The sequence below is a fragment of the Pelecanus crispus genome, chromosome Z (genome assembly GCF_030463565.1).
Source record: "Pelecanus crispus isolate bPelCri1 chromosome Z, bPelCri1.pri, whole genome shotgun sequence".
In the NCBI taxonomy this organism is placed as follows: Eukaryota; Metazoa; Chordata; class Aves; order Pelecaniformes; family Pelecanidae; genus Pelecanus; species Pelecanus crispus.
The window spans coordinates 46521376-46534603 of record NC_134676.1 but is presented as its reverse complement, the minus strand read 5'-3'; the positions used below and the strand labels follow the sequence as shown (position 1 = coordinate 46534603).

The following is a 13228-nucleotide window of genomic DNA, read 5'->3' as shown; positions in this document are numbered from 1 at the left end:
TATTCTGTTTTCATGTGTGCCAGTACTCAATTACAGAATTGCCTACTACAGCTTTCCCCTGGACAATCCTTATGACTATGTAGCTGAAAGAATGTTATAGGAATAAATAACTTAAAAATAAGAAAACTGCAGTCAGTATAAGCTAAAATTCCCCAGAAACATTCTGCACCATATTAACTTAAAACCATAGCTAAAAACTCAAACATGTAGTATTCGGGAACTACACCTAAATGTTACACGAGTCATCAAACGTACATGAAAGAAGAAAACCTTTTAGAAGTATTAGCAACAAAGATTTAGAGATTTCAACAGAACAGAGGTTATTACTGCATGATCAACAAATTCGCTTTGCCTGGACCGGTAAAGAATGCAAGCTCTGCAACTAGGCCTTTTGAATAAAAGCTGGCAAATGCAGTTTGGCCACTGTGCTAAGAATGAACTGAGTTAACATTAAGTGGTACAGTTATAAGAGCTGTAATACCTACAAACAGCCTTTACCCAAATCTTCAGCATACAGTCTAAAAGTCACAAAACAGAGTCAGTAAAAGAGAAAAAAATACATCATTAAAGTCAAAAGTGTAGGTTTTGGTAGGCTATGAAATAGCAGTCCATTTTCTCCTTGAAGAAAGATTAAAAAAGTAAGTCTCCTTACAGTTGCGTCAATTCATAATAAACAGTTTGGATTCTAAAGGTCAAAGTATTGGATTATCTACCAAAGTCCTCTAGGATGTTTGTTTCAAATTGAAAACATCTCCAGAAATTAAGTAAACTTGTAAGTAAAACTTGTTATATATTGCAAGATTGAACACTAGGCTTGCTTCAAGTCCTTCTAATGATAAAGACTATTTTGTTCAGATTTAATATGCTGAAGAAATAATAAAATAATAAAACAAAAAATCACAAAACTTTTAACAACATTTTTTGTAACCCCAACAAGCAAACCACCCCAGTAATAAAACAGTCTGGAGGGAGTCCAGAGGAGGGCCTTGAAGATGATCAAAGGGCTGGAGAGCCTGGCCTATGAGGAAAGACTGAAAGAGTTAGGTCTCTTCTCCCTGGGGAACAGAAGACTTGGGGGGACCACATCACAGTATTGCAGTACCTGAAGGGCAGCTACAAAGAGGATGGAGGTACTCTCTTCGCAAGGATCTTATGAGAATCACAAGGTTTTATGAGGAGCAGCTGACAGAACTGGGGTTGTTCAGCCTGGAGAAAAGAAGGCTCAGGGGAGACCTTATAGCTCTCTACAACTACCTGAAGCGAGGTTTTAGCGAGGTGGGTGTTGAGCTCTTCCGCAAAGTAACAAGCCATAGGACGAGAGAAAACGGCCTCAAGTTGTGCCAGGGGAGGTTTAGATTGGATATCAGGAAAAAATTTCTTCACTGAAAGGGTTGTCAAGCACTGGAACAGGCTGCCCAGGGAAGTGGTTAAGTCACCAACCCTGGATGTATTTAAAAGACTTGTAGATGTGGCACTTAGGCATATGGTTAGTGGTGGACTTGGTAGCGTTAGGTTAATGGCTGGACTGCATGATCTTAAAGGTCTTTTTCAACCTGAACAATTCTAAGATTCTAAGGAACCACATGGAGAAGACAAGCGGCAAGAAGTACAAGTTGCACAAGGAGAGGTTTCATCTCAGTATCAGAAAGAAATTGGTAACAATCATTCACTGGAACAACCTCCCCAGGATGTGGTGGGAGTCCCCGTCACTGGAGGTTTTCAAGATGCGATTGGATGGGGTGCTAGATGATCTCTTCTAAGCTGCCTTTCCCAGGAAAGGTTGGACCAGACAATCCTTCCAGGTCCCTTCCAACCTGGGCTGTTCTGTGATGATTCTGTGAACACTAATACAATACAGACTGAATTTTGTCATTTCAAGCATAAATACCAGAATCTGATTCAGCTGTTCAGATGGGGCTAGATGCTTCTTTACCGTGTTTAATTCCTAATCAGTGAAATGAAATTAGAGGGAGTTATGCACAACAGCTGGGAGGGGGTGTGGGGGGGAAATCACTAAGAAAGACTGGAAACAAAAATCTTTTAACGTTTGTTTTTAAATACAAGTTTAGTCATTAGTTTCACAATTTAGTAATTTTAATCAATATTACTTATTTCCCCAAACAGAGGTGCACTGTTCTAGCAGTGCATCCATCATTAGAAGCTTTATGCCAAATTGAGCTGGTACAAGGACCTTCCTGAGTAGCTACTCATTCTCAACCATTAAGCTGGTAGTCCCCTGAATCTTTCACTGTATCCAGAAGTCTTCTGGTTGACTCCTGTACAACAAATCAACTTTGTACAGCCCAAATAAAAAGCTGCCCCCCCTCTTCCAAAAAACCCTAGTTTTTTCCCTCAACCTGCCACTTGCTTTATATTTGTCAGCTATGCCATCACTGTATTTGCCCTAAGTCAGAGGGTGATCTCTGTCCTTCAGAGGAGGCTTGCTAAGACAGCACATCCAAAGGAGGAGCACACAGACAGGACCAAGTCTCAACTCTCTGCCCTGGTTTACCATCCTGAGCACTATACATTTACAGTCCCTACTTTACAACAAGTCCAGGACATAAACATACAGCGCACACAAAATCCAGGATAGCCACTTACTTTAAAGAAGAAAGTGTGGCATTTTTCAGAGCAAATAACTCTTCTTAAGACAGATGTTAATTTACTTTCACAAAGGCTACTATAAGCCAGCAGTCTTTTCTCCATCTTAAATTAGCAGGAAATTAAAACAAGGTGCACTTGCCTTATGTCTCCATATGAGAAACTGGGTTTCTTAATATCAAGGTAGCAGAAAATAGTCAAAGACACTCCACAGGGCCACTGTGTACTACCACAGAATTACACTCCGAACCTGTATGCTTAAGATACCTATAGACAAGAATCACATAAAGGATGCTTTTCACATACTTCCATGCTCCTGGTAGGTTACTGATAACCACCAGTTCTCATTCAAGAACTTTTTCAACAAACCTTGAGACTCTGCTGTTCACTGAACAGGCAGGCTCCTTTGCCTTCTGTTGATAACCGCAGCAAAGTATCCTTTTAAATAACATAAGCCTGTTACTAGTGGGAGTGTTGGTCTTACAGCCAGAAGTCTCTGACAAAGTCGCATCACAACCTCAGAGGAATCTCAAAAGAGGAGTTTCATACAACTGTCTGAAGGGACAGTGATAACTTGTTAAGATCATCCTCTACAAAGATGCTCATTAATTAGTACATATTCAGCACTGAAAGATTCTCTGCTCAACAAGGTGAAATAATGGCTGTTGGAGCAGTGTAAGACTGTAAGTCTAAGCACCAAAATCGGTAGCACTGGCAATGACTTGATGGAGCAGTAACACCAAATCAAAGGCCACACCTTTTCCTAGGGCATTAAAACACATAGTTCAGTTACTGTGAATTTAACAGGAGCTTTTACTACAGGAAGAAATTAATTATCTTAAGAATAGTTAATGTGTTAAGCTTCATTGCACGCTGCAGGAAAATGGGAATTTACAACTCAAGAAGGTAAAACCAGAGTCTTCTGTCCAGATTCCCAATGTTTGGAAACCACCAGCCAGCTCTCAGATACTTTAGATACTGAATGCAGCAACCTGAAGCTGAGTACCAGGTAAGTAATAACAGCCCCACCCACAAAAACATCTCCGAATGCAAGGAGCTAAAGCCCAGCAGAGCCTTCAGCTGCCAAGAGGACTGTGCCAGACATTCTGATATAAAAGCTGACTGGCTCCCTTTTCCCCCAAGCAACATTTAGCATCAAAACCTAGCAGCTGACAGACAACCTATACCATTCCTGAACACCGTGCTAAAGAGTTCACCCAGGAAAAAAGTTTTTATTCAAAGGTTTGGGGATCAATGCAAGCTTAAGGCAAACTAAGCACAGTTCCCTGGACACATTATAACCCTGATGAAGCTGAAGTTCCAGAAAACTCACAGGTACCAAGAAAACAAGCCTGGAAGCATCAAAGGAAAATGGCCAGGGTGACAATTAATGGTTGGACTGGATGATCTTAAAGGTCTTTTCCAAGCTAAACGATTCTATGATATGCATCAACAGGGATGCTAAACCAGCACGAAAACTACAGATGCTGCAGTGGAAGAGTTCACGCTCTTCCAGTTGTCTCTTAGGACTATTTCTGAAGTTTTCATTTCCGTGTCCAAAGGCCCACTCCCCTTCTGAAGCCTCCCACCTAGGCTGGCATTGCTCCACAAGCCTGCATCGCCAGCGTGCCCAAGCGCGGCCACCCGGAGTAAGGCTCCGGTTGTCACTTGTTCTCCCAGGGGGACTTTCAGGTATGCATTCACCACGACAAAATTACAATCAACCGGGTCTTGTCAGCCCTGCTTTGACCCTGCTGTCGACAAGCGGCGGCACGCCAGGCCACAGCTGCCAAGAGGCAGGGCCGGCGCCCAGCCACGCCGCGCTGCAGGGCCCGGGCTGCCCGCACCGGCACCACGCCGCCGGGACCTCACTCCTCAGGGAAACCGGCTCCGGGCCGCTCGTCCCGCCCGCCCCGAGCCGCCCGCCGAGGCGCCGCCGCCGCCCCCCCCCCCCCCCCCCCCCGGCCCCTCGCCCCGCTGCGGAGGCGCCGCCGGCGTACCGGGCTGCGGCGGCCCCCCGGGCGCCGGGGGACTCCCGGGCTGCTTGCGCTCCTTCTGGGACTCCCTCTTGCCGCCGCCCGCCCTGCCGCCGGGACCGGCTCTCCTGGCGGCGGCGGCGGCGGCCGCCGCCGCCGCCGCCGCCTCGTCGCGCTTCTTGCGCTGCTGCTGGCGGCGCTCGGCCTCGCGCAGGATGTCGAAGGGGTCCGACTCGTCGTCCAGCAGCTGGTAGAAGCGGTTGGCCACGGCGCAACCGAAGCTCTCCTGCATGACGGCAGCCACCGGGCTGCCCACCGTCCCCTTCATCATCGCCGCGGAGGGCTTCTTCCCCGGCGCTGCGGCGGCCCCCGGGGCTGCCGCTGCGCAGGGCTGAACCAAGGCGCAGCGCTGAACCAAGGCGCAGCGAGCAGGGCAGAGCCACAGCGGAACGGCCGCGCCGCGCCGCCGCCTCCGGCTCCGGGCTACCCGGACCGCCGCACCATTGGCGTCGCCCCGCCCCCCGCCGAGCCGCGGCAGCCAATCGAGAGCCGCAGCTCCCAGCAGCCCCGCCGCCGCCACCTATCAACGCCGCCGTGTCCACCCACCGCCAGCACGCGCGACCAATGATAAATAATGGCAAGGGCGAGCGGCCAATCCCGACTTTAGGTTCCGCCACACCCCTGACGTGCGGCTGCGGCCAATTAGCGTGCAGCGCCAGCACACTCAATAATGGCCCCCTGACCAATGCGCTGTGCTGCTCAGGGCGTTCGCCCTCTTTAATTATTCATGAGCTATGCAATAATCAGCATCGCTCCGGCCCGCCCCGGCTGCCCGCCGCCCGATCGGAGCCGCCAGGCTCGGCAGCAGGTGCAACCCGGCAACATCGGGCAACTGCGGGGATGAGCAGGGCAACTGCGGGCCTACACCCAGGCAACAGTGGCCCTACACCCATGCAACACCCGGGCTACACCCACGCAACAGTGGCCCTACACCCATGCAACAGCCAGGCTACACCCAGGCAACAGTGGCCCTACACCCACACAACACCTGGGCTACACCCATGCAACAGTGGCCCTACACCCATGCAGCACCCGGGCTACAGTCAGGCAACAGTGGCCCTACACCCATGCAACACCCGGGCTACACTCAGGCAACAGTGACCCTACACCCATGCAACAGTCGGGCTACACCCACGCAACAGTGGCCCTACACCCACGCAACACCTGGGCTACACTCAGGCAACAGTGGCCCTACACCCATGCAACAGCCAGGCCACACCCAGGCAACAATGGCCCTACACCCATGCAACACCCAGGCTACACCCACGTAACAGTGGCCCTACACCCATGCAACACCTGGGCTACACCCAGGCAACAGTGGCCCTACACCCATGCGACACCCGGGCTACACCCACGCAACAGCAGGGCTACGGTCAGGCTATAGCGGCACCACAGCCGGGCAACAGCCAGGCAAGAGCAGGGCAAAAGACAGGCAACAGCGGGCCTACAGCCGGCTACATTTGGCTGCAGCCAGGCAGGAGCGGGGCAAAAGATGGGCAGGAGCGGGGCAACAGCGGGCCAACAGTGGGGCTATAGCTGGGCAAGAGCAGGGCTACAGCAGGCCTACAGCTGCGCACAGGCAGGCATCGAGGCAACAGCTCGGCAACGAGCGGGGTACAGTAGGGCTATAGCCATGCAACAGCAGGGCTACAGTTGGGGTACAGCCAGCCTACAGCCCAGAAATAGATGGGCAACAGCAGGGCTACAGCCTGGTAACAGCAGGGTTACAGCAAAAACAACGCACCAGCAGTGCTACAATGGGTCAACAGCCAGGCAACAGCCGGGCAACCTCCAGACAACAGCAACAAGAGGATACAGTGGGGTTACAGCTGGGAAACAGGCAGGCAACAGCAGGGCTGCAGGAGTGCTACACTCGCGCAACAGCAGCACTACAGCGGGACAACTGCTGGGGTACACAGGGCTACAGCCTAGTAACAGCAGTGTTAGAACAAAACATGGGAAAAAGCAGGGCTACAGCAGAGTAACAGCCAGGTAACAATATGGAAACAGCAGGGCTACAGCAGGGCTATAGCAGAGATGTAGCTGCACAACAGCTGGTCTACAGATGGGCAACAGCGTGGTTACAGCAACAGTGGGGCAACAGCAGTGCTACAACGGAGCAAGAGCGAGACACAGGCAGAGCTTCACCAGGCAACAGTTAGGCTACAGCAGAGTGACAGTGAGGGACCAACATAGCAACAGCAGGGATACAGTGTATCTACAGCTGGGCAACAACAGGAAAAGGCTGGGATACAGCCAGGAAACAGGCGGGCAACAGGAGGGCTACAGGAGTGCCACAGCCAGGCGACAACAGCGCTACAGCCGGACAATGGCTGGGCTTAGGCAGGGCTGCTGCCTGGTAAGAGCAGGGTTACAGCAAGAGCGGGGAAGCACCAGTACTACAATGGCTCAACAGCCACACAACAGGGGGAAACAGCCAGGCAACATCGGGGCAACAGTTGGGCTACAGCTGGTCAACAATCATGCGGGAGCTGAGCTACAGCCAGGCTACAGATGGTAAACAGCAGGGCTACAGCCAGGTGACTGCCAGGGAAAAAGCATGGAAACAGCAGGGCTACAGCAGAGCTACAGAAGGGCTATAGCCAGGCAACAGTGTGGTTACAGCAAAAGCAGGGCAACAGCAGTGCTACAACGGGGCAAGAGCCAGTCAGAAGCGGGGCTTCAACAGGCAACAGCCAGGGGACAGCGGGGTGACAGCAAGGGAACAGCAGGGCAACAGCAGGGATACAGAGTATCTACAGCTGGGCAACAAGAGAATAAGGCGGGCCTACAGCCAGGCAACAGCAGCGCTACAGCTGGACAATTGCTAGGCTACGGCAGGGTTACAGCAGAAGCGGGACAACAGCAGCACTACAATGGGTCAACAACCAGGGAACAGCAGGGTAACAGCCAGGCAACATCTGGGCAAAAGCGCGATTACAGCCAGGCAACAGCCAGACTACAGCAGGGTGACAACAGCGGAGCAGTAGGGCAACAGAAGGAATACAGTGTATCTACAGCTGGGCAAAACCAGGATAAGCCGGGCTGTGAAACAGGCAGGCAACAGCAGGGTACAGCAGTGCTAGAGCTGGGCAACAGGGGTGCTACAGCTGGACAATTTCTGGGCTTTAGCAGGGTTAAGGCCTGGCAACAGCAGGGTTACAGCAAAAGCAGGGCAACAGCAGTACTACAATGGGTCAACAGGCAGGCAACACAGGGGCAACAGCGGGGCAAGATCCGTGCAACAGAGGGACTACGGCCAGTCAGCAGACGAGCTACAGTGGGATTAAAGCCAGGCAACAGCAGGACTACACCTGCCAACAGCCACGCTACAGTGGGGTGGCAGTGGGAAACAGAGAGCCAATAGCAGGCATGCAGCAGGGCTAGCGCCTGGAAACAGGCGGGCAATGGTGGGGCTACAGCCAGACAATAGCGGCGCTACAGCTAGACAATGCTGGGCTTCAGCAGGCCTACCGCCTGATAACAGCAGGGCTAGAGCAAGTGCAGGGCAAGAGCAGCACTACAATGGGTGAACAGCCAGGCAACAGCAGGGCAACAGCTGGGCAAGATCCGGGCAACAACGGGGCTACAGTCAGTCAACAGCCCAGCCACAGTGGGATTACAGCAAGGAAACAGCCAGGCTACAGCGGGGTGACAGCGGGGGAACAGAGGGGCAGCAGAAGGGATACAGCATATCTACAGCCAGGCAACAACAGGATAAAGCAGGCCTACAGCTGGAAAACAGGCAGGCAACAGTGGGGCTACAGCCAGGCAACAGCAGGGCAATTGCCAAACAACAATTGCTGGGCTACAGCAGGGCTACCACCTGGTAACACCAGTGTTACAGCAAGAGCGTGGCAACAGCAGTGCTACATCTGGGCAACAGCCAGGCAACAGGATGGAAACAGCCAGGCAACATCTGGGCAACAGCGGGGCTACAGGCGTGCAACAGCAGGGCTACAGCCATGCTACAGCCAGGCAGCAGCAGTGCTACAGCTGGACAATTGCTGGGCTTTAGCAGGGCTACTGCCTGGTAACAGGGGGGTTTCAGCAAGAGCAGGGCAAGAGCAGCACTACAGTGGGTCAACACCAAGCAACAGCGGGGCAACAGCTGGGTAAGGCATGGGCAACTGTGGGGCTACAGCCAGTCAACAGCCGAGCTACAGTGGGATTACAGCCAGGCAACAGCCAGGGTACAGTGGCATGACAGTGGGGGTCAGTGGGGCAACACTGGGATACAGCGTATCTACAGCCCGGCAACAATAGGATAAGGTGGGGCTACAGGCAGGAAACTGGCAGGCAGCGGCAGGGCTACAGCCATGCTACAGCCAGGGAACAGCAGCCCTACAGCTGGACAATTGCTGGGTTTCAGCAGGGCTGCTGACTAGTAAAGCAGGGTTACAGCAAGAGTGGGGCAACAGCAGTACTACAGTGGGTCAACAGCCAGGCAACATCTGGGCAACAGCAGGGCTACAGCCAGTCAACAGCAGGGCTACATCAGGATTACAGCCAGGCTACAGTGCGGCAGCAACATGGAACCAGCAGGCCAATAAGCAGGCATACAGCAGGGCTACAGCCTGGAAACAGATGGGCAACAGTGGGGCTACAGCCAGGTTACAGCGTGGCCACAGCAGCACTACAGCTGGACAATTGCTGGGCTACAGCAGGGCTACAGCCTGGTATGCAGTAGGGTTACAGCAAGAGTGAGGCAAAGCAGCACTAGAGTGGGTCGACAGCCAGGCAACACTGGGCAACAGCAGGGCTACAGCCAGTCAACAGCAGGGCTACAGTGGCACTACAGCTGGACAATTGCTGGGCTTAGGCAGGGCCACAGCTTGGTATCAGCAGGGTTACAGCAAGAGCGGGGCAGCAGCAGTACTACAATGGGTCAACAGCCAGGCAACAGCGGAGCAACACTTGGGCAAGATCCAGGGAACTGCGGGGCTACAGCCAGTCAACACCAAGCTACAGTGGGATTACAACTAGGCAACAACAGGATAAAGTGGGCCTACAGATGGGAAACAGGTGGGCAACAGTGGTGCTACAGCCAGGCTACAGCTGGGCAACAGGGGTCCTACAGCTGGACAATTGCTGGGCTACAGCAGGGCTACAGCCTGCTAATAGTAGGGTTACAGCAAGAACAAAGCAACGCAGCACTAGAGTGGATCAACAGCCAGGCAACACCGGGCAACAGCCGGGCAACATCTGGGCAACAGCAGGGCTACAGCCAGGCAACAGCCGAGCTACAACAAGATTACAGCCAGGCAACAGCCAGGCTACAATGGAGCAACAGTTGGGCAAGATCCGGGGAACTGCGGGGCTATAGCCAGTCAACAGCTAAGCTACAGTGGGATTACAGCCAGGCCACAGCCGGGCAACAGCTGGGAAAGGTCTGGGTAATAGCAGAGCTACAGCAAGTCAACAGCCGAAGTACAGCGGGATTGCAGCCAGGCAACAGTCAGGCTACAGCGCAGTGACAGCGGGGGAACAGTGGGGCAACAGCAGGGATACAGTGTATCTACAGCTGGGCAAGAACAGGATAAGACGGGCCTACAGCCAGGAAACAAGCAGGCAATAGCGGGGCTCCAGGAGAGCTACAGCCAGGCAGCAGTGGTGCTACAGCTCAACAATTGCTGGGCTACAGAAGGGCTACAGCCTGGTAACAGCAGGGTTACAGCAAGAGTGAGGCAAAGCAGCAAGAGAGTGAGTCAACAACCAGGCAACACTGGACAACATCTGGGCAACAGCCAGGCAACATCTGGGCTATAGCAGGGTTCTGCCAGTAACAGCAGGGTTACAGCATGAGCAGGGCAACAGCAGTACAACAATGGGTCAACAGCCAGGCAGCAGCAGATCAACACTTGGGCAAGATCCGGGCAACTGTGGGGCTGCAGCCAGTCATCAGCCAAGATACAGTAGGATTACAGCCAGGCCACAGTGGGGTGACAGCAGGGGAACAGGGAGCAACAGAAGGGATACAGCATTGTCTACAGCCAGGCAACAACAGGATAAAGCAGGCCTACAGATAGGAAATAGGTGAGCAACACTGGGGCTACAGCCAGGCTACACCCACCAACAGCCAGGCTACAGTGGGGAGGGGCAGCAGCGACGAAAACAGCAGGACAACAGCAGGCATACAGCAGGGCTACAGCCCGTAAACAGGTGAGCAACTGTGGGGCTACAGCGAGGCAACAGCATGTCCACAGCAGCACTACAGCTGGACAATTGCTGGGCTTTAGCAGGGCTACTGCCTGGTAACAGGGGGGTTTCAGCAAGAGCGGGGCAGCAGCAGCATTACAATGGGTCAACAGCCAGGCAACACTGGGGCAACATCTAAGCAAGTTCAGGGCAACAGCAGGGCTACAGCCAGTCATCAGCGGGGCTACACACACCAACAGCCAGGCTACAGCACAGCGGTTGCAGAGAACCAGCAGGGCAACAGCAGGCATACAGCAGGGCTACTGCCCATTAACAGGCAGGCAACAGTAGGCTTACAGCCAGGCTACAGCACAGCGGTTGCAGAGAACCAGCAGGGCAACAGCAGGCAAACAGCAGGGCTACTGCCCATTAACAGGCAGGCAACAGTAGGCTTACAGCCAGGCTACAGCCAGGCAACAGCGGCTCTACAGATGAATAATTGCTGTGCTACACTATGGCTACAGCCTGAATACAGTAGCGTTACAGCAAGAGAGGGGCAACAGCAGTGCTACAATGGGTCAACAGCCAAGCAACAGCAGGGCAACAGCCAGGCAACATCTGGGTACCAGTGGGGCTACAGGCAGGCAACAGCATGGCTACAGCCAGGCAACAGCAGCAGTACAGCTGGACAATTGCTGGGCTACACTAGGGCTACAGCCATGGTACGGTGTGGCTACAGCAGGTCAACAGCGGGGCTACCGCTTGGCAGCAGCGGGGTTACAGCTGGGCAACAGCCAGGCTACATCAGAGCTACAGTGACAGAACAGCAGGGCAATATTGGGGATACAGCGGGGCTACAGCCAAGTAACAGCCGGGCAACAGTGGAGCTACATTTGGATTGCATCCAGGCAACAGCTGGGCAACAAGGGATTTACAGTGCGGCTATAGCCACACAACACCAGGGCTACAGTCGGGCTGCAGTGGGGCTACAGCCAAGTATCAGTGGGGCTACAGCAGAGCTATGACCAGGCTACAGCTGGGCCATAGCGGGGCTACAGCTGGGTAACAGCCGGGCAACAGCCGGGCTACAGCTGTGCAAAAGCGGAGCTAAACCCCTTTAGCTGGGCTAAAGTCTGGAAACAGCAGCGCTACAGCCAGGCAAGAGTGGATTTACAGCAAAAGCAGGACAACAGCAGCACTACAACAGGGCAACAGCTGGACAACAGCAGGGCAACAGTCAGGAAACAGCGGGCCTACAGTGGGTCTCCAGGCGGAAACAGCCAGGCAACAGCAGGCCAACAGCGGGGCTACAGCAGGGCAACAGCCTGCCAACTCCTGGGCAACACAGGGTCAACTGCAGGGCTTTAGCCAGGCTACAGTCAGGCAATAGCAGGCCTACAGCAGGGTTACTGCCAGGTAACAGCAGGGCTACAGCAAGGCAACAGTGGCACTACATCAGTACAACTGTCATGAAATAGCAGGGCTACAGCTAGGCTACAGCAGGGCTAGAGCGGGGCCACAGCCAGTTAACAGCCAGGCAACAGCCAGGCTACATCTGAGCTACAGTGGGGCTAAAGCCAAGCTACATCCAAGCTACAGCAGGGTTACAGATGGGCTATAGCCAGACAGCAGCAGGGTTACAGCTGGGCAAGATCCAGGCTACAGCCAGGCTACAAGCAGGCAAAGCATGCCTACAGCCGGGCAACAGTGGGGCAACAGCTGGGCTAACACCAGAAAACAGCAGGCTTACAGCCAGGCTAGAGCAGAGCTAAAGTAGGGCCACAGCCTGGGTACAGCATTGCTACAAGCGGGGCAACAACCAGGCAGCAGCAGGGTTACAGCCAGGTAGCAGCAGGGCAATAGCGGGGCTACAGCCAGGCAACATCATGGCTACGGCCGGGCTACAGACAGGCAACAGTAGGGCTACACCTGGCAACAGCCAGTCTCTAGCGGTGTTACAGTGAGAGCGCAACAGGGCAAAAGCAGGGATACAGTGGGGCTACAGCCACATAACATCTAGGCAACAGCGGGGCTACAGCCAGACTACCATGGGGCTACAGCCGGGCAATAGAGGGGCTACAGCTGTGCAGTAGAGGTGCTACAGCGGGGCAACAGCAAGGCTACAGCAGGCAACACCAACAATACAGCTGGGCTACAGCCAGTCAAGAGTGGGCCTACAGCAGTGCTGCAGTCAGGCTACTGCCGGTCTACAGCCAGGGTGAAGCCTGGTGTCCTGGTTTTGTCTGGGATAGAGTTTATTTTCTTCCTAGTAGCGGGCACAGTGCTGTGTTTTAGATTTAGTAGGAGAAGAATGTTGATAACACACTGAAGTTTTAGTTGTTGCTGAGTACTGCTTATGCTAGTCAAGGACTTTTCAGCTTCCCATGCTCTGCCAGGTGCACAAGAAACTGGGAGGGGGCACAGCCAGAATAGTTGATCCAAACTGACCA

General features: G+C 53.4%; 1 protein-coding gene across 1 annotated transcript in view; it reads right to left on the bottom strand.

The window, feature by feature from the left end:
• The window catches only part of HABP4 (hyaluronan binding protein 4), a 28080-nt gene extending 23169 nt beyond the window's left edge, over positions 1-4911 (bottom strand). Inside the window, exon 1 of the mRNA XM_075726895.1 lies at positions 4605-4911. Coding sequence (XP_075583010.1) covers positions 4605-4911 — 307 coding nt within the window. The remainder of the gene's footprint in view (positions 1-4604) is intronic.
• Positions 4912-13228: the final 8317 nt, after the last annotated feature.